At 26.7% G+C, this 23,611-nt stretch overlaps 1 protein-coding gene across 19 annotated transcripts in view; it reads left to right on the top strand.

Moving 5' to 3' along the window:
- LOC142327059 (uncharacterized) overlaps nt 1–23,611 on the top strand; it is a 413,864-nt gene that overhangs the window by 384,571 nt on the left and 5,682 nt on the right. For 18 of the 19 annotated variants that reach the window (XM_075369836.1, XM_075369837.1, XM_075369849.1 and 15 more), the window contains 5 exons: nt 3,167–3,302; nt 6,779–6,850; nt 9,182–9,329; nt 12,113–12,435; nt 19,117–19,379. In XM_075369836.1, the coding sequence (XP_075225951.1) occupies nt 3,167–3,302; nt 6,779–6,850; nt 9,182–9,329; nt 12,113–12,435; nt 19,117–19,379 (942 nt within the window). The remainder of the gene's footprint in view (nt 1–3,166; nt 3,303–6,778; nt 6,851–9,181; nt 9,330–12,112; nt 12,436–19,116; nt 19,380–23,611) is intronic. The other variant, XM_075369852.1, reaches the window with a different exon arrangement.

Consider the following 23,611-nt stretch of genomic DNA (forward strand, 5'->3'; position numbering starts at 1 on the left):
GTGACATGCATTTCTTCACTTGTTTGTTAACTATGCTATTAATTCTTTTCTTCACGCTTCATGTAAAATTTATTTTCTGCTCTTTTGTAAATTTTATGTATGTATATATATGCCTATTTTACATTTTTGGACTACTCATCCGTGGTAGAGTAGTAGCATCTCAGTTTTTAATCTAAAGGTCTCGGGATTAAATTCTAAGCAGGAATGACATCATTTATTTATTTACTACAAAATTTCCATTCCATTTCCCCATGTAAAAAATTCAAGCTTTATAGCGAATTAATCATCACAAAAAATAAACTAAATTTTAATTTCACATCCTAGTTCTTAATAAATATTTTTTTAGTCTTTTTGCATATAAATAGAGAAACTTACATAGATATTAAGAGATAGTAGAATTTACTATCACAATAATAACCCATTTGTTTTAGCCAATACATATGTTTATTAATATGAGCATTCAATCTGTGGGAACTAAAGAATAAAAAAGTTTCATTATCAGCAGTAGAGTCTTTATCGTTGATTTTTTTTTTATAATGTTCTAAGATTTATAAAAAATCTATTAATGATTTATAGGTTCAGTCATTTAAGGTAAGTGCATATAAATATACCAGTTTTTATTGCTTTTATTGATGATGTAGATAATCTGCTTGATAGTGACGGAACTACAGAAACAGCTGTGTTGAAACATATAAGTGGTATGTAGGGCGGCCTATTGCACTATATTCATTTATCAGGCAGGCACAGGTTAACTTGTCCTTCAATGTATAAGATCAACTGTTCAATACCTGTTTATACCACTTAATTTTTAATGTCCTCATTTTCTTAGTTTTAATATTTGGCCAACACTTGTTAGCCTAATCAACAACATATTTTGGCCTGATAAATGTATTTTATAAGAGTTATCTATACAGCATTACTTCATAAAGGATACAATTTCATATGATCTTAACTAAATAAAGCTGAATCACATGTCTTAAGATATTTTCATATTATCACTTATTCACTAACTGTTAATTAAAATCTCCAAAAACATATTTATTGATGAATATGAAAAATGAATAAATCTATAAAAAAAAAAATGTTGCATTAATCTGATGATACTGTTGTCTCAGGAGAAGAAGAAAACTATATAAATATTATATATATATATATATATATATATCCTACCCTACTAAAGGGCATTTATATGTTTGTCTGTCTCTGTGTGTGTCCGTCCCCCTTAGCTTAGCATTGGAATGTACTGATCACTAGCAGAAAATCCCAATTCATTAGTATCAATTTCTAGAGTTAAATTTCTAATTTAACTTTCATTATATCAATTTTCATCATTAAGAAAAAATATATTTATACACAAGAGGTAATTAATTTTGGATGCTGCCCACCAGGGCAACCTGCCCGGAGGGCATGCCTCTGCAGCTAGTATATATATATATATATATATATATATACATATTTAATTCAATTTAGTTGAATTGATATTTTTCAAGTGCTAACTATACATTTTTATTGTTAAATATTATTTTGTGATTAGTTTAAGATTTCTAAAACAAAATAATCTTATTCACAGAATTTAAGATTTTTTTACTAAAACAATTTAATTTAGTTACTTTATATATTTTTAAAATTCATTTACATCATGGCTGATTTAAAGTGTTAACAGTAGTATAAGCAATATAGTGTAAGCAAAAACTGGTAAGTAATTTATAACAGACTTATATCTTCTTCTTTACCTCTCTTTTACTCATTTATTCTATTTTTCTTATTTTTAATTGCTTATGTTCACGCCTGTTTTGAATTATGGTTAAATTATGAACACGTATAAAATTAATTTTTATACTGATTTTAAAGTAAAATAAAAAAGCTTTTGGCAAATGTGTATAAAATATAGAAGGTTTGTTTTACATACGTTTTAATGGTGATGGAATTTGGTTGGAAATTAATGGTTGAAGTAATAATAATGAAATTTCATTGGTGACTGGTAAATTTACTATAATACTCTGTAAATAAATTATTTTCTTACTTTTTATTGGTATAGACTAACTTATAAAATATTTATCAATATATAATAATCAATACACTGTAATCAATATATATAATCTATACAGATTGTAATTAACAATATTTTACTGAAATTAATCTTTTTAAGATTCATATTATTCCTCTGTACTGTTAAATTGTATTTTTTAAATTCTATTAATATAAACCACCTAGTATAGAATTCTGAGGTAGACATATCTTTCCTTAATTCTATGATGAAAGATACTTTTGTAGGATAGATGTTCTATTTCTGATAATAATACAAATTTAGAAATATTAGAGATTAACAGAGGTCACATAAAATTAAATATATTAGAAAAATATAACATAGTTATATAAATACAAACAAAATTTCAGTTTGATAAACCACTTAACAGTGTTTGAGGGAGACATAAAAACTGCAACAGATAGCACTACTTATATAATATTTTAACAAGCAATTTTCATTATTTTAGTATTTTTAATATGCAGTTTAATTAAATATTTCAATCATGAATGAGGATGCGGTATTCTGCGAGAGTACTTTAATAGTAAAATTATGGTAAAGTAATGTCTTATCTCAATATTCTGTACTAGGTGGTTTATAATAATAGAATTTAAAATTTAATTATAAAATTATATATATAAATTAATTTATATTTAACAAATTATACCTAAGTACAGAATAATTGAAATAGGATGACCTACCTTATTTCATTATACAAACAGAAGCGCTTTTGTGAACATGATTTGCATCATCAGCTGCAAACATTTATTTATATATATATATATTTTACAAAAAAACATCATAAACTTGCAATCCATTATAACCTTATTCATTTATACAATTTTATGGTAAAAATATTTTTAAACCAATTAAATTTTTTTTTTAAATCTTTAAATTAAATTTAACTTATACTTTAAAATCTTATATAAAAAAATTTTTAAACTTTTATTTAAATTAAAAATCTATTAAAATTATAATCAAAACAAAAGATAAAAAACATAAAATGTTTTATAATTGCAATAAAAATAAAAATCTCTTTACATAATAAACATTGGAAGTAGTGTAAGAACATGAAAGACAAAACAAGAAAATAAATAGGAAAGGTCTACACCTTTTATATTATATTCTTCTCATTTGCAGCATTTCTTTACTGATTGATGTTGTTGGATTTCCTGAAGTAATATGGATTGCTTTTAATTCTCAAATGAAGAAATTAGAAGGAGATGATTTATGTGAAAAATGTTTAAACAGTCATTCATGTTGTGTTTATGATCGGGTAAGATAAATTTTTTTTCCAAGAGAACCATCAATCACTAATATATGTAAAAAGAATTTGTCTATTATTACATTATTTAAATCACTTCAGTTCATTATAAACAGAAAATTTATGAAGCATGAATTGCTGGTCATATAAATTAAATTATTCATTTCACCTAGTTGAACGGAATCTATGTACAAACTTTTTTTTTGCAAGTACTGTTTACATAATAATGATATAATTCTGTCTTGCTTTTCTCTTGGTACAAATTAGTAGTAGACTAAACAGTGCAGAAGCATCTGCACAAAAATTTTACCTCATTTTATATCAGTTGTAACACTGAATACTCTGACATAAGAAAAAACTACTTTTTTTTCAACTTATGTTAGTAGTTGAGGTTTACTTAAAAATTTATTTATATAGCTTTAAGTTAAAGTTTTGTAAGTGACAAAGAATCATCAATGGTATTCAAAGATTAAGTTCTTAAATAAACCTATAACTTGATTCTAATACACTTGCAAATTCTGATGTCAAAAATAACAAAAATTATAAAATAAAGTGAAGTATGGTTAACATGATAATAGCCTTAGTTATTTTGGGTAAAATTAAATACAAATAGTTGAAGTTAAATAGTAGGTGAAGTTTTTCTTGATATTTATAAAGGAACTATAATCGCTGTTGCTGGTGATATTACTGTGCCATTAAATGCATGGTAGCATAGGCTATCAGATGGAATTACACGTCAGTTGGCCAGAAGGACTAACATAAAAACCGATTTTTAATCACCGTGTCAGAATAAAAAAAAGAAGAGGCTACTGATAAAGAAAGAGGAAAGTGTAGGAAGAGGACAAACAATTAATACAGAGGAGCTGTTTCTTTAGCATATAGCAGTAGTTCACAGGATATGTGTGATCATATATTTACAAATATACCTAGTTTTCTTGAGTTATAGAGGAACTGATCTTATTCTGCAACTTATAAAAAACATAGTATGTGTGTGTGTGCATATATGTCAAGGTGGTTTTGAGGATTAGTACTTTTCATTGCATGTGACAGATTGACAATTTGAGCCTAGGCTGGACCAGTTATATTTAACAATCTTGGTTCCCTGATATATCCCCTGGTGCATATGTGGCATATGCACAATCAGAAAATCCAGGATGCTCACTACACTAATAGGAGATAAAATCACTTAAGGGCCCTGACTGAACAAAGTTACACTAGATATCCAGAGATTTCTAATATTAATCAATCGACCATAACTAACCGTCACTGCATAAAATTTTGACCGATTTAACAGTCACTTCATAAGATAGTTTATGCTGAATAATGTTTTTTAATTAATGACATACACAAATAAAAATATTTGTTTATTAACGTGGACAGGTTGTACTATGAGCACTACTGCAGTCATTGTCAATGGTACTTTGGGCTAAAGATAGTCTTTTACATATTTTTATATGTACAGATGTAAAAATTGTAACAAAATCTGGCTGGAGGAATAATATTTGTGTATTATTCTTATGTTTTTTATTCCAATCAGTAGGGTAAACACCAATCGCGATACATTTTCTTCAAATGGAAATAATATTAACTGGAGACTATTAGCCACTGAATGCCTACACCATGCCAGTCAATCCCCAGAAGACAACTACTTTTACTTTTTGTTTAACTGAACCAACAAACTCTTTCAATCCCATACTCTTTAACAAGTTTGAGACTGGTAAATTAGTGATTTTTTAATTTTAAATTTAGTATAAATACAACAAAACTGACTTGTTTACACCATGTGAAACAGAATTTTTTAAAGTTTTTCATACACTTTCATGATTTTTTTTCTAACATGTAAAATCAATAAGTGTTTTTTTTTTTTTTTAAAGTAATTATTGCAATTGTTTTCAGTAACAAAATATTGAAAATCAGCAATCCAAAAATAAAAAACTTAAAAGAGAAACATGCATATAAAATAAAGTAAATGAAGCCTTTTGGCTGTATTTACAGGAATGCAACTTGATAAAATTCCACACACGTTATGCAAGGACAAATAAAAAACATTTTTATTCTGTTACAGTTAGTTTCTACAATTCCACCAGATATCAGGAATAATAAAGAAAATAGTACTTGGTGAATTGAAACAAACCCTGCTTGAATATAATAAAGTAGTTTTTCAAATGCGAATGCCTGGTCTATGTACAATCATGGCAAACTAGATAGTTTCTGGTTATTTCAACATAGTATAGGCATGAGATTAAAATAGTTAATTGGAAATAATTTTTACTTCACATCCTTTTATTTTTATAATAATATTATTTCTCCTGAGACATTCCAGATGTCTTGAAACCATCATGGAATTACAGGAAGCAAATAATTTTTACAGTAGCTTATCACAATGGTTTATTTATATGTATTCACTTATTATATAATTTTATTATTAAAAGACTACATTCTTATCATGAAGTAATGTACAATATATTTTTCTACTTAAACAAAATTTTTCACATAGCTTCTAATTTTTTTTTAACCTTGTTTAGTCATTCCAAGCTTTCAGATTGTTTCGGTTCAGAATTACAAAGAGGATACTTGTACTACTAATTGTTTAGTATTATTATTCAAAATCTTATGCAGTAATAATAATAATAATTTTTAATATTATTTATTCAAGAAATACAATATAAACTCTTCACTTCTAAAAAGTGATATACAGTTTAAAAATGAAGAATACAAAATTAAATGGAAAGAAAGAACGCTAATAATTATTATTAATACATTTTGATAAATATTAAAGTATATGAAACCTGTCACCAAATTTACTTCATTATTATTACTTAACAAATAGTGAGAGTACATTTATTCAGATATTAAACAGTTATGTAATTTTACACAGTAAATACTATTTGAAGGTAGTATGCTTATTTGAATTACGTAAATGTTTTCTTTTATGGTGAAAATTTAGAATTACTGTGCATAATATATAAAAGAATAAACAACTAATAATAGATCTGTAAAAATTTGGGAACTTGTTTAACTGCATTTTGTTTTTTAAATAAAAATTGTAGTTGTAAAAATAAAATTGAATAATAAACTAATGTATTTATTTTATTTAGTATGTCTCCACAGCACTTTACAATATTTTACATTCAAATAAAATATATTCCACTAGTATAGTAATAAAATTAATGTCTAGAGACAAGTTTTTCATTCTGCATAGAAGCAGAATATTATTGTATTTTTTTTCATAATAATTTAATTTAATTCAGTTTAATATGTTAATCTGTTGCTTGACACCACCTACCTAGCCAGTTTAACTGTTCTGATATTTAAAAGGTATCTGAAATAGAAGAGCCATCAGTCAGAGTTGATTTCTATGGAAGTATTTTACTTTTATTTGTTGAAAATATTTTACTTATATTTTAAGTTTGATACTTTATTTTTAGCATATTTAACAATGTATTAGTGATACATACATATATGTATAAAATTTCTATCTATTTCAGTTTTATAGTCACAAAGATAATGAATTCCAGTGTGAGGGTCGTGCAAATTCATCTCTGGCTAAGTGCAAATTGGTAATTATATTTTTATATTACTCATTATTAAATAAATGATTATACTGTTGATTAAAGTATGTCTTTGTATTACTGTGATATAAGCATATATCATATATTAGCATATAAGTATATATGAGCACTGGAAATAAGGTAAAAATGACGTAAAAACAAGATTTCATTTAGCAGTCTAACTTTAACAAAGTTTAAGGTTAAACTTTAGCAGTTTAACTTTTTAAAAATACAGATTTTATTTTTCATAGAATCAATTTTAATTTCTCCTCTACTAGCAATCATCTCTACAAGCAACTGGCTCATAATGTTCAGCCTTTATCGTAAAGGTCATTTTTTATTTTTCACTACCTGTTGATGTATTTAACATATAAAATTGCACCATAGTATAAGCTTAATTATTCCAATAATAACTCCAATTATCTTTTAACAATCAATTCAACTGAATTTTATCAGTTTAAATTGCATGATCTTCCGCTATATATTTCAGATACATCACATCTCATCACCAAGTAGGACATAAATATACAAATTTTTCACACATGTTAGATCGCCTATACTCATACCTATGTCAGATAATATCTATATTACTAAAAACTATAATAATGGGGGAAAATGGTGGAAAGGGAAAGGAAATATGGTAAAATGAAAATGGGAAAAAGGAAAAGGGTAAAAGGGAAAGGTTAAATTTTGTGAAGTCTGTAATGTTCATTTTATTAATGTTTTATGAAGCTTTCAATTGTGTTCATTTAATCTATATATATATATATAAATCAAATCTAGCTACAGCAAAGCATTGCTGGGTCTGCCAGTTATTTATAAAAGTATAAATCTCACTTCATTTGACTATGCTTATAGTACTAAGTTGTAAATCATAATATATTTCTACCGCAATAATCAATCTTGTCGTAATGAAATTGTTTACGAAATGTGATAAATTATTAATTTCAATTTTAATAATTTGTGAAATTATCTGATGTGAGCTATTGTTCATAAAAAAAATCAATAAACTATCAAAACAGGATATTTAAATGTAGCCTAGCTACTATTGTTGTTGGCATTTAAGGGTTCTGATAGTTTGTCTTTGTAATTATTAATTTAAAATTAAATTAAAACTGATTAAATTGAAATATAGAAATAAAGTATATAAAAATTATGAACTTTACTATAAAATACTGGAATTAAATTTTCAAACCTTATTATTATAATTAAAAAAGAATTTATTAAATAAATACTTAAAACATAAAATTACAAGAATGAATTGAAAAATTAAGGAATGAATTGCAGAAGGATAATGAAGAGGGCCAAAAAATTATTATTGAAAAAATTGGAAGAGTTATAAAAAATACAGAAGAACGAAATTAACCAAATAAGATAAGAATCTTTCGTTTTTATGGAAAGGTAAATAAAGAGAAATAATAAAATAATAATGTGACTGACTGGATGAGCAAGAAAAATGATAATTGTAATACTGGAATAGGAAGTGGTAGAATTATTTAGAGGTTCCTTGAATGTGGACTTTATATTTGAAAACACTGATTATGCTAAAAGAATTGGGAAAGAAAACGTATGAAGATGTTAGTACTGTATAACAGAAGAAAGTTAAGAAAATATAATAGAAGCGAAGTAGACTGTTAAATGTGCTGAATTAGTGCAAGGTAAATTGGTAATTAAGGATTTTATTAATAGTAGTTGTTTTTGGAGGAGAAACAAAGAAAAAAATGAGATGAGGATTTGAATGAAGTATCAGGAGTGAATTGAAAAAGTAAATCAAGATGAGAAATTTATGGAATGAAATAGGAGAGGCATATTTTCAGTAATGCAGCTGATTTATATATACTGAAGAAAGAAATGATTTATACATGTTTTCTTTATTGTTAATTAATACAAAAATTTCTATATTTAGTTAAAAATTATTTTTTATATAAATAAGTTAAAGTTATAAACCAGTAAATGCTTTACTTATTTATTTATTAAATAATTCAAGATTAATTAATTATTCATAAAAGTATAAAACCCTGTTTTTTTTTTATTGCTGATCTGTGAACTAAAAAAATTCTTTGAGTAATCATTAATTATTTTCATTTTTATAGGCATTGTGTGTCAAGTGACTGATATAAGGAATGTTTCATTAAGAAAGCCTTGTTAAGAGGGCATGTGGTATAAGTACATGGTAAAAGTGAGTTTAGCAAAGAAAAGTGTTTACTTAAATTTAAGCAGTATCCACTCCTAGAGATAGTATTGTACTTTTAAAGTATATCTACCATCTTTTAATTAATATTTATTGCAATTTAATGTATATGTAATTAATAAAAAAAACACTTTTTTATGTTTTTATAGACTCGAGAAAATACTAAGGAGAAAGTAAACTGTGAATTTAATCATGTAAGTCCAGGAAACTACTGTGTAAGCATTATATATGAAGATGACAGATGTCACGTAGGATCCATTTGGGGAGATAAAAGTTGTTTCTGGACAGTACCTATAAGTAAGTCTTAAACATAATTCCTACATTATTATTTTTCCAAGGCTGTTATTATTAAATTATTAACCATGAATAAAGCTGAATAAATATAATGAAATTAACAAGCATTGCTATCATTTTGAATGCGTCTCTTAAATTGTTTATTTATCTAAATTTAGAACTGCAAAATCACATTTGCAAATCAGTTTTCATATATTCATTTGGCTATATGATTTTCTAATTCAAGAAAAGCAGGTTGACACTTTAATTATATATCAAATATAAAATAAAGCATGTAAAGCAATATATATGTTTTTCAGTTAATTATAAACAAATTTCTTACAAATATTAAGCATGAATATATATTCAGCATCAATTTTATTCAGGAAATTAGAAAGATATCGAATGTGTAAGTGTAATTTTATACTGGTAAGCAACTTAATATTTAACTGCTATAAACACAATTGTGACATGTAACGATTTATGAATGAAATGAAAAAATTAAAATGTAAATTAAATTCAGTATTTTTAATTCAGTAAAAGTTTACATATTTTTACAAAAGATGTTCAAAGTGAGTGCTTTGTGAAACAATTCACTTTTGTGCTTGAGTGATCATCAACTGACATAAAACACTGTTAATGCTGTCGATCTCTTGTTGAACGTTTGCCTTCAGGTTCATCAACAGTACAGGTGATTTGATTCATAAACCTTCAAATATGATATGGGGCCTTCAAATAGCCCAATAAGAAAAAACTGCAACTAGACAAATTTGGGAAATGCGAAGGCTGCCGTCCCCCACGTTCTCAAACAGTTTCAAATTTTAATCGTGAAGAATTTTACAGCCAGATAGTACTTTACATCATTTTATCGTGATTACTAATGTATAGATCTTTTCAAAAAATCAGATGAAATTGTTCTTTGAATATTGGTAATGGCCTCTGGAGTCCTAGTGGAAGGTTGCCTATTTCATTTCGTGTTTGAAACCAAATACACTAAATTGTGTATGCTACTCTTTGCCGAGATACTGGGTTTTGGAAATTTTTCCGCGAATATTTGACATGTTTCTTGAAAGGATCCAGAATGCACATTTTAGAAAAACAGAAATACACCGCACTGAAGCATGAAAAATTTACAGTCAATAACAGTAAAGAGTTGTATCGTACACAACCAATAGAGCAGTGTTAAAATTGATGCTCAAATAACTGCAGTTTGAGCTTTAATTTTAAGTTGCTCACCCAGTGGTACAGCAACGTCACTTACTAGTGATGACAAACTATTTTCTTAAAATATTTCTTGGAAGCACAACAAATATTAGCACACAACTTCATCCACTTAAGAGTTCATATTTTCAGAGCTAAAATAGCTAACATTTTTTCCTAGAAAAGATCTGTTTCAAAAGCCAACAAATATTTAAGAAAGTTATATGAAAAACTACACAGAGATGTCTATTTGAAAACAACAAAAAGTATTTTAATGTGACCTTACTTCAGCATTTCAATTTCAATCTATTTCCATCTTTCTTACCATATTTCTTAGAAAATCTAATTTAAATAATAAATTCTAAATAATCAAATCGATGTTAAATTTTAGTTTCTGCAGAAATTTCCAGTAACTATTGATCTCAGTTTATACCCTCATAAAGATTTAACTATTTAAATACAATATACAAGTAGTTCTTATCTCAGACAGAATATAGTAATTTATACAATATTAACTCATCAACTTAAGCTTAAATTATATTCATAATTATTTGAATTTATTTGAACTATAAACTCTTATTGTCTACATAAATTATTCATTCTACACTTTTGAAATTTAGAAAAGAAACACAAAAGATAGGATTACTGATAAAAATATTATTTGTTCTTCAAAGAAGGACTCATTTTACAGGCGACTTCATACAGAATATTTCATCTAATTAATTACACTAATTTATGCAGTGTGTTGTGTGATAAAGTTCATGTCTAATTTAGCTGTATTTATTTTCTTTATTTTACAGTGAAAGTACAACCATTATTAATATCTTAAACTGAAATTATATATTTCTAAGCTGTAATTTTTCCTTTATTGTAAAAAAAAAGTCCAAAAATATAACAGTCTTTACTTTCATTTACAATCTAACTAATTACTTTCATGTTACTTCAGCCTAAAGGGATTTAAATAGCTTAATTAAGCAATTTTATAAAGGCTCAGTTTCTGTTTTTTAATAAATTATCTGTACAGGTAAAAGATATTCCAACTAATTTATTTAAAATAAAATTTTAATTAAAAAATTTACAGAAATATTTTGTATAAAATAAATGTTAAAAATAAAAGTAAATGTCTATTGACAAATGTTTAATACCGTGTTGATGTACTTGAAATTTTCTGCAGACTCTTTTTTATGTGTACTTAAATACACAATATTTATCAATTACTACCTAAAAAACTGTTATTTTACATCAATTTTATATTAATTTATTATTTTACAATGTTGCATTAATGTTATTTCCAATAATTATTATTTTTGTTTATTATAATAAGATTTTTAATCATGATTTTTTTTTTTATTTACAAATATTTTGCTGTGCAATTGCTGCTAGAGTTTTTCCACTGTCTTCCTTATCTTCCAGACGAATACTGGACCAACTTAATTTTGTTATACATATAATATTACACAAAGAAAAACCCAACACGATCTATATAATGCATAATTATATATTATTTTGACTGAATTATTAACTATAATCTTACTGATAATATTAATCTCATTCATTACAGTTAACGACACATTCATGTTAATACAAGAGTTTATTTTTGTTTACAGCTGTTTCAGAACTATCTATATCTTCTACACCAGTTCTTTCACCACAGAAGCCCGAAAATTTTGTATTTTATCTAATGACTACTACCGGATTGTCATCATTTTTTATTATAATAGTTATTTTCATTTTTATATTATGGCAAAAATATTTTGTCATAAAACCGCTCATAAGAAGAACTGACCATGGACCAAGAAGAATAGGAGAAAATATTGGGTTTTACAAATTAGGGAATCCCAAAGTATTTTTACTTTACCCTCGTGATTGTGATTCTTTTATGGAAGCTATGTCAAAGTTCAGACAAGTTTTAAGAAGAGCAAATTGTAAGGTTTGTATATCATTTAAGTTCTGATCTTCATTTAATATTTTATAACATTAATTTTATACAAACCGTTTATGTTATACTATTTGTTAGAAAACCTAGGAGGACAAGTAGTTAATTTTGTTTAGTTTTTAAACAGCAACAACTGCTTTGATCACTAGCTTTTAATATAGGTAATGATATCCAATAATATTAAACTTAATACTATTTAACTTCAGTGATCTTCAGTTAATTAAATGTAGTGTTGGTTGTGTTGGTAGTATCCTTCATAGCCTTTAATTTCCAGATGATATTCCTTGAGAAATTCATAGTTGTATGAAACTGTCAAGTAAACTTAGACAATACCTTTCAATATGTGAAGTTAAAAAAGAAAATTATACATAATTAATTTATCGTATGAGCTGGAATGAGAAAATGGTATGGAACATTTTTAATGTAAAAGATGTCAAACCTGAGTGAAATTCAAAGATGGAACCCACTGGATGAAAATCAGGGAAGCTACCGTCTCACTGTAAAAATTGTTTTATGAAAGGTTTAATAATGCTTAATAGTGAAGGGTTAATTAGAGTCGATCACCGATTATAAGACGGGAAAACATTTAGGATAAACCTACCATTCCATTTCTGATAAATGTGGTGAAAGTAATATTTACAATGAACAAAAAGTAAATATTTCATCAAACTGGAAGTGACAGAAGGCAGAAAATATGATCAACCCATCACATTACATTTCTTTTGAAGAATGTATCCTATTATATTCTAACACTTTTTCATGAAAAGAGACTAATTTTTTTATTTATTTAAAAATTGTTGAACTATTTTTCCACTTTACAGTAGATTATAACTAACTAGTAATCTTTTTCTTTGCAGAACTATTATATGTGAACACAATCTATACTTTGCAAAATTGTTGATTGTAATCTAGTACTATTTAATTGTTAAGTATAACTTTTTGTTACTTTAGCAAGCGACTTAAAGATCAAAAGATTGAGATCATATTATTCTACCGATTATTTGCCAAAATAACTTATTATGGTCAGTGATGTATGTTAACAAATGAACTTATGTACGGAGATGATGAGATCACTATGAATACATGCTTTCACAGATTATTAACTTTAAATACCTAACATATTTGTCTATTAACCTAATAAGAATTATTGCATTAATAATAAGAGTTTAAAAAGGAGGAATCTGGTTGTAATTTCAACATTTAAATTAAGATAATTGCTTACTATCTCAATCACTGAATAGTTAATTTTAATAAATTAAAAGATTTAATGTTCATAATAAAAATAATTTAGAAATTAAATTTATCCATGTAACTTAGATAAATAAATATTATTTCAAAAAATCAGTACTGCAAATAGGACAAAATATTCATAAGCATAATTCAAAAAAAAAACTCCAAGATTAGAATTACAGAAATTAAAATCAGTCATGGATTGACTCTTAGACAATATATACAATCAAATAAATATGTATAAATCCTTCAAATGGAGCAGCTTAGCTTCAACAATAGTTTGAACATTTTTCATTCAGTTAATTGTCAGATTAATCAAATTATTTCTCCTTGTATTATACCTACCAGAACAAATATGATTTGAAAAAAATTAGGTCATATTTAATAATTATAGATTATTACAAGATAATTCAAAACAATTTTTTTTTTTATAAATAATTCAACATTATTTACAAATTTTTAATGAAGAGTTACATACAAAATTATAATTAATTTAATTTATAGCTTACACTAAATTATACACGAAATTATTACGTTATAAGTAAATTAGATTATTAATTTTATGATATATTACAGTTGGTGGACTAGATAAGTCGCTCACTTATTTTGAGTGATATTTTGATAGCGATATTTATTGGAAACTATTGAGCACAAGTGTATGTACATCTATCTGGTCATGTGTCTGTGTGCACATGGGAGTGAATGGGAGTACATGTATTTATACTGCTTGTGCTGTATAAATTATACTTATTTTTTTATAAATATAAAAAAAATGTGAACAGTAATAAATCACTTTAAAAACAGAAAGTATAAATGTTGTTCAAAATACTCATTTTATTTATTCACAGACACTAATAACATATTTAGTAAAAACAACATTGTGTGCATTTTTATTGAAAAAAGATATTGGTAAATTTCTTTTTAAGTCACATTCATATACAGTCTAGGAATCATTATCAAAAAATAAATTAAAATAATTTTTTCTGTCAATGATTTCATCCAGTGCACATCAAATTAAAGTTCTTAAATAATTAATCTCACAAAAATAAACAAAATCTAATTTTTCTTATTATTAAAGAAAAATTTTAAATATACTATATCATATGCATGGAAAAGAAAACCAACAAGAATAAACACAAAGCTAGCAAATTAGTCAATATATTATTGCTAGTGAGCCCTCTGGTACTGCCCAGTAATAGTTCTCGTTATGTAAGGGGTGGAAAAACATAATGCTGAAAGTAGATATAAAGAAAATTCAATAAGGTGATTTTGTCAATAAGCTGAATTTTTGATTTGTATAATAATAATTATAAGATTTAACATAATTTTTGTATCCAGCTTGCAACTTCATTTAATTATGTACAAGTTTTGAGATTATAACGCCATAATTACATTAAATTGCATAATAAATAAATAAACAATTAAGAAATATTATATTGATATTTTCAGAAATCATGGACCTACTTTCATATGGTCTGTGCTGTCACGTTGTTAAATTTAACCGGTTAAAAATGTGCAATTTACACTGTTCTCATGTATATGAGGTAATATGTTATCTATATTCTAGTCCATCTTTTCTAAAGTATATCAACATTCTCAATAAAACAAATAAAAAATTATTGGAAAATTTATTTATTGTCCAAAAATATCATGGTAAACTCTTAGAAGGTGTAATTTTGCTTCAGCATAACGATCAACCTCAATGGCAACAAGACAACTCTACTTTCAAGATCTGTTTTGTTCTGCCGGACCACTCACCATATAATCCTTACATGACTCTTAAGTGATTATCATCTTAATTTATCCTCTGAAGAAAAAAAAACAAGCATATCTTATTTGTTCTGTTGCAAAAGTCATGGAAGCAATGCAAAATTGGTTACTAATTAGACTAAAAAGTTTCTTCATGAAAGCTAAATGCATAGAAGAGGAGATTGTATTGAAAAATAAGTTAATTTCATACATTAAATTGCAAACAAAAACAATGGTTTTTTCTTTTAAATTCACTTTTTTCTTTTTTACTTAACTTCAAACATAATGTAATTATGCAAACAGACATTAAATGGATAACCTTCCTTGTAGAAAAATTATTTTCAAGAACGTTATCATTATGTAAGGATATAAAAATATTAATTGATGGCAATACAATAAAAAACAGCAGTTATTAAGCTGCAGCTTCTTAAAACCTGATCAATTTCACAAATCTGAAACACCTTAGGGAGGCAGCATCTGGAAAATGAAGGATGTGAAGAATAAAATGCCAACAGCTGAAGCCCTGTTTGATAAACTATTTTCTATAGATTGCTTAAAGTTAATTAATACTGGTTGCAGTTTCCCAGCTTCTTGTAAGTTTAAAAGAAAAGGACTTAAAAACAGTCTATTATTTATATTTTTGACAACAAAAAGATGATTAATGAATGCCATACATCATGTGCTTAATTTTTATGTAATGGCATAGTTATTTGTGAACACAGGATTAGTTATTATTACAGTAACTAGCAGAGTGTTTAATCGCACCTTAATACTAAACATGATATATATTAAATCTTAAAGACAGGAAGACAAAACATGATAAAATTTCAAGGTAATCTTCTCTTAAGATGTGAATTGGTAGCAGATAGTAATTACTAATAAAACAAGAATAGTATTTAATTTATTTTAGTGAGAATCAACTTACATTTGAGAAATTGGTTTTGGAAGAAAGACATTTAACTTAACTCTGTTTTTATGTATGAAACTACCTGGAAACACACAAATTTAAAACTGGATAGAGGAAAAGGTTTCTTACATTAATAGATGATTAGGAATGATGGGTTGTATGAAATGATCCATCAGGATTTTACAATGGTAAAACTTGGGTAAATCAGGATAAAAAAAAAATAATTATAAAAATTTTTACGATTAACTATATAGAATGAATGAGAGCAGATTAACTAAACAATTTTTTTTTTAAAAAAGAAAACAAAAATAAGCTGGTCTTCAGAGAAGCAGAAAAGTATTTTAAAATATTTAATATAACACAAAAAGTAGAATTTTGGACAAATAAACTTTCAGAAAAAAGGACAGATGAATCTAAATTTTCAGAAGAGCAGAAGAAAAATCAAAATCATATATGGAGTGATGAGAAAAAAAGAAAAAATGAGTGAAAGGAGAATGATTTTTTGGAAATGAAAATAGTCTGAGCTTTGAAAATGTGGTCCTTACAGGTAAAAACAAAAGAAGAATGATTCAGAATATTGAAATTTTTCTTATACGTTATTCCACGAGTAACAAAAAAATAAGTGGATGCCATAAGTGATACCTAGATTTTAGCTGGGTGTATTTTATTTACTTAAATTTATTTATTTATTCTTTCTCCAGTAAGTGCAGTCCTATCACCAATTACAAGTATCTTCCTTCTTCTTTTTTTTTCTTTGTAAGAAATTAATTAACTGAGAGTTACCATTAACTATGACAAGATCATTAGAATGTGGTGGTGGTGGTCACTGGACTTCACCCACAGAGATCATGTACTAAGAATACATGAAATGTATCTGAAAAACTTTTAATTTAAATTTTCTAAAACCAAGTTACACAGAAAAATTAAAAAGAAATATATTTTTTGCATACCCTTAATCTAAAGAACTATAATTTAATCAATATTTAATTAAGACTTAAAACAGTTAATCCTTTAAAGCAATGAGACATATTATTTCTGACTTAAACAATATACAGGTTATAAGCAGTTAAATTACATTAATTTATTCTGATCTAGATAGTCCTTTTTCATCATCCGCCCCTTTTCTTTCTGTTTAATCTCTTCTTCCTCATAATCAGTTCTATGGGTCCAAGTTTGAATCTTCTATTCTGTGTATCTGAGAACCTGAAGATCCAATGTGTCCCTGATACAAAGTAATTTGACTATCAGTGGAAAGAATTAGGGCTTTTCCTGTCTGGTGGCTCACAATAAGTCAAATGGTTGAAATGTCTAAACTTCAATAGAAAATGTCCTAACTTCAAAAATTCCCAATAAATATAAACTCTAAATTATTTCACAATTTTATCAATGGATGAACCTTATATGTGAAAACCTATACTAAATAGCAGTACAAAGCAAATATAATTTATGCTTCCACCTGGTATTAGACAATGGCAATGCTGCCTTGCTAAACAAACAGTTGCCTTTTACATAAAGCTTTTACAGTTCTCTGATTGTCTTTAAAAATTATCAATTCGTTTATTACCAATAAACTATTTAATGTGTAAGGTATAATAGTTTACGATTCATAGACTATTCAAAGCTCACAGCAGAAGACTACATGAAAGTAATCAGTACTGTAAGATACACTCTCATATTTGATTCACAAAACACAATAATAAATCAAGACAAAAGAAAGACAATCAAAACAAAAGATACATCATACTATCAATAGATGAAGAATGTAAAAAAAAAATAATAAACTCACTAATTTAAACAAAAACAAGGACAGCAAAATAACATTCACAAATAAAGAACAAACAACTATTAGCAATAACTTCAACTAGTGCTTTGGTACACACAGCATTAAATAGCACTAGCCAATAGTATACTGCTGTATATGATTAAAAAAATCTGATGTGGGCACCATATGACTTCCTTGTACACCTATTAAATTACATAGACATTTTTTTTTTAATGAAAAGTACATAAAATTTTATTTCATTAATAACTTCTGATATTTTTTCTTTTTTTTATTCTTATTATTGAATTATTATTTATCATAATTTTTTTTTTTACATCAGAGATTAATTATTAATAAATCAATATATTTAAATTAAAAAAAAAAAGGAGATGAAGTCCGATTCAAACTGATGTACCTTCCCTTTCTACGATCCAAATACTTCATTAATTAAAATTTTATCTGGCTATAACTTTGGAAGCAATGAAAATAAGTACCGCTTATGACACATCATTGAAAAGCTTCAATGATAGCTTATTATTGCAGTTAAGAAAAAATCCAAAATCCAAATTTTTTGGATTTTGGGCTTCTTCAGACACTTTAGGTACAGTTGATTGCAATCAAAAAGGGAGGTGCACAACTAGATGTTATAACAGTCAAAATTTTGATCCTATGGCTAATTGTTTTTGAGTTATGCAAGATACATATGAACATACATACATATGTATGTACAGACATCATGGTGAAACTAGTCAATGGTCAAAATGGAATTTCCGTTGAAATTTGAAAACCTAAATTTTTCACAATCACAATACTTCATACAAGGAAGTAAAAATAAGCAATCATTAAAACTTTATTTTAATCTGCTTAAGAACTTATATTAAGATAATTTATTTTATTTTATAAATTTGAATTAAGGGCCTGGTTTAAATTTGGTTTTTAAATGCTCTTAAAAAGTAATAGCTTTGTATAAACCAATAACAATAATAGTAATAATTTTTTTTTTCTAAAACAATATTATTTATTACAGGTGTATGATATCTGGGATCCTGAGCAGTACAACTCACTTGCACACTGTCCTAGTTCATGGGTGCATTTACTAATTTCAGATAAATTAGTACATGTAATAATTGTTGCTAGTGAATTATCGATAAAACTTGAGAGAAGTTTTGCTACTGATTCAAAAGTGACATATTTATATCCACAATGTTTTGATGATTTATTCTTGTATGGTTATCAGTGCTTATCCCAAAGTATGTTGACTGATCGTAGTAAGAAGATGTACATGGTTAGGTAAGATATTAGTAAAACAAAATAATTTTTTTTTTTTTAAATAGAATAAACATTAAATTTTTAGAGAAATTGGAATTACACTATAATAATATTCCAATTTCTATTGCATAAATAAATCATAAGTGTTACTTTTGAAAATTAATTTTCCTAAATGAATATAAATTTTAGTATTAATTGCTGAAATTGTTCAGTTATAAATAAATAGATAAAACAAAATACTATTTTGTATTTATTGTATTCAAGTACCTCTTTTATAAGTATATGCCATATGTAAATCAAAAATAATATATTAAGGAGTTTAAATTAAAGGTATTTTTCCTTTAAATATAAATATTTTATTCAAATCGTAACACAAAATATATATGCATGATTTCTCATGAAACTGAATGAATATCAAGCAAAAATAAAGAAAAACGTTCACATAAATATGGGAATAAAAAAAACATTTCATTTTCAAGTTAAAATGAAATGAGTTGTTCTCTGATTTCTATATTCAAAGGGTAAAAATGTAGCCAAACTGAATTTCTTGGTTAAGGGGTAAAGTTGATGGTCATATAGTTTTTTTGATCTGAAAGACTGAATAAGTCTAATTCCAGAACAATATTTCTAATAATTTTCGAGAAAATTATTGCCAAACAAAAACTTTAGGTTGACGTACAACTATTTCATTAAATTGCCTGTAAATAAATAAAATTTTGCAAAAAAAATTATAAAAAATTTAATTCTTAAAAAATCGATCTATGTAATGCCAACCAAATATGAAGTGATTATGAAATTTGACTTTTTTTAAAAATAAAAGGGAGTGAAACTTTACAGAAAAATACTATATAACATTAAATCAAGACAGGCACCAATTTAAAATTGGAAAATATTTTAAAATATCTATTATTAAAAATAAATAAAATGACAAATTAAAAAAGGCAATAGTATAGTAGTAGCATTTTTAAATTTCACTGTGTTATGTTAAAAATATTAAGAATTGAAAATTTATTATTTAAAGTAGTTCAACTATTTACAGCTGATTAACTATTTAAATTCTTATATCGTATAAGAATAGTTCTGCATGCTTTTAAAACTGAAGAACATTAGTGCTTGAATATAACTTTCTATCATTTCCAAATGAAGAATTGCAGACATAATTCTTGATAACGGGTAATTGTAATGCAGATACGTTAGGTGCAAATCTAAAAACCTTTGCTTCAATATTTTAGTGTTTACATACACATAACTGTTTTATTCCTATCATGTTCATATTGAACACCAAGAACACATCAAGTGAATATAAAAGAGCAAAAAGTGATTCAGTAAGTTCAACATAGCTTGGAGCTCAGTATTAGATGAATTTCAAATCACAGTGGTTTATCGCACAGTACAGTATGATAAGTACTTCATAAAGAAAGTACCCAACCGCATGCAAGAGGTTAAAGAGTACTATCAGGGGACATTCTGCTGCATCTAAATTTCGGCCTCTAGCTTCATGACAACCACCATAAAATAAATTCTATTCTGTTTATTGATGAGGCAATTGTTTCAAGAGATAGAATTCACAAAATTATCTGCATTGTAGTTTCAAAAATGTACATTATGTAATAGAAAGTAGTTTCCAATAAAGGATTTATGTTAATGTTTGGTATTACTGGTGGACCATTTATTTTTGAAGATCACTTATGGAAAATGTGTAAAGTTCATCGAAAATAATTTGCCACCTCTGAAGATGTTCCACTAGTAAAATTACTAAAAATCTATTTTCAACATGATAGAGCCCCTCTACATTTTTTCAAGAAGTTGGGACTTATTTCAATTTAAGATTTATGTATAACTACACTGAGTGAAGTGGAACAATTAATTGATGTCTTAGATCACCTGATCTTATGCTACTAGAGTAATATCTTTGGAATCCTCTAAAATCATTAATATATGGAAAAAATCTGACAACACAGTTGTAGGACTTTCCCGTCATGCAGCATTTTTCTGATACAAGGCTTACACACACAACTTAATTTAAAATATTTATTATTTTATTTAAATACAAAATTTTTTGTTTATTTATTTCAATGATTCTAACTTAAGTGCACACTCATACTGTATTTCATTTGCGTGGGTCTGGAGGTACTAGCAGCCACTTTAAATAAATATTTACACTTTAAATATTATTCATTTATTTAATTCTACCACTCACATGTGACGTCGCAATGTAGCAGGCGACTATAGAAGTAGTCTGACCACTAAGTGGAATGTGGGTGAGTAAGGGGAGGGTGGCTGCTGGGTTAAGACCCAACTTTGATGGGGAAAAAAAAGTGGTAACAAATGGGGAACAATGAGATGCTAATAGAAAAAGACCCACTGTACTATTTTCTAGGACATTCAAGATGTCTGGACGAGGCCTATAGCAAAGGCAATAAGCTGAGTTATTAAATCACCAATGTAAATGTCTACTAAGGCATTTACATCGGTGGCATCCAACGAGGCCAGGCTTATTACTAAGTAACGCGTCTTCCCAAATCAGCTGATTTGGAAGTCGAGAGTTACAGCGTTCAAGTCCTAGTAAAGCCAGATATTTTTACATGGATTTGAATACTAGATCGTGGATACCGGTGTTCTTTGGTGGTTGGGTTTCAATTAACCACACATCTCAGGAATGGTCGAACTGAGAATGTACAAGACTACACTTCATTTACACTCACATACATATCATCCTCATTCATCCTCTGAAGAATTATCTAAACGGTAGTTACCGGAGGCTAAACAAGAAAAAGAAAGAAAGAAAGGCTTATTACTAAGAGATGTAAAAAGTCAGGGGGGATAGATGACTCCTGTTAAAGCCCAACAGGGCAAGGAACAGGGGAGGGGTGATTGGAACGTCACTAGGCGGGTGTCTTCCCTTGCGGGGTTGGGATGTACTATCTTCTGTAACATTTCAAAATTATTACTATTTTTTGGTGTGGCAGTGCAATTTAACAAAAACATTTTTACACAAAAGATGTTTTTATTTTTTTGTAATTGCTCACAAAAATATTTAAAAAAATAATGCACGAAAATTACTCCTTGTACTTACTACCTTCTTCTATAACTCCAAAATTAAAACAATTTTTATTGGTGGGGGTGAAGTTTGGCAAAAATTTTTTATTGAAGTTGTGTATTAATATTCACAAAATTATCAAAAGATAAGATAACCTTAATTATGCAAAACCTGGAGATGATTTTGTTTTCCCCTGTATCCCACACCTGCTGACCTTTTGAATTAAAAATTTAATTGTGTAAATGTGTCTACTATAGAAATATTATAACCAAGTTTAGTGAAAATCAGTCAAGTAGTTGACTGTAGTTCTGGAGATATAGGGCGATTTACATACATATGTATACACATTTTGTTGCGGACCTTTTGATGCCATTTTTTGGTTTTCTGGGGTTCTTAGGGGTCAATTTGTTAAGATTTGGTGAAAACTGGATATGCCCAACTTTGACCAATCACCATACTTTCCCTTCTGTATAGCTATAGCTGCCATATAAACAAGAAAGTAAAAGTAACTAGAAGAGAATAATTTTGTGATAATAATGTTCGACACAATTGAAATTGTATGAAACAATCTTGATTCATTAGGAAGAGTCACCCAAGGAATTTCAAATCAAAATAGAATATTAAAAAAACAGTGAAGGAAGACACAATGAAGAATTATAATTAAATTTGTAACAAATTTTAATTTTTTATAATTGATTTTATTTCTAGATATTTCTGAATTATGAAATGATCCTTGTGTTAATTTAAAATTATAATACAATATTTTTCTGTCATGTTTGAGTTTATTTTATCTTTAACAGAAATTCAACTCTTCTTCATGTTCAGTTGAGATATAGATATTTTTTCAGAATTAAATTATCTACAAATTTTACTGCAAAGTAGTATTTGTTTACTGGCAATTTAATGAAGTAGCTGTAATTAAAATCTAAACATTTGTGTGGCAACAAAACCTTTTTTAGTTTAACAATAATTTTCTCAAAAAATTACTACAAATACAGTTCTGGGACTTGTGTTATTCGATTTTTCAGGTTAAAAACCAGATGAAACCAACATATTAATTTACCTCCTTAACTTAAATTTTAAGAAATTCAGTATGGCTTCATTTTATCCTTTAGTAGAAATCAGGGAACACCTATAACTCAAAAATGAAGTGTTTATAAGATTTTTTTCTTTTATTTTCAACTGGAGAAAATGTCCTGTAATTTTTATCATT

Source organism: Lycorma delicatula, chromosome 6 (assembly GCF_047948215.1).
Source record: "Lycorma delicatula isolate Av1 chromosome 6, ASM4794821v1, whole genome shotgun sequence".
NCBI lineage: Eukaryota > Metazoa > Arthropoda > Insecta > Hemiptera > Fulgoridae > Lycorma > Lycorma delicatula.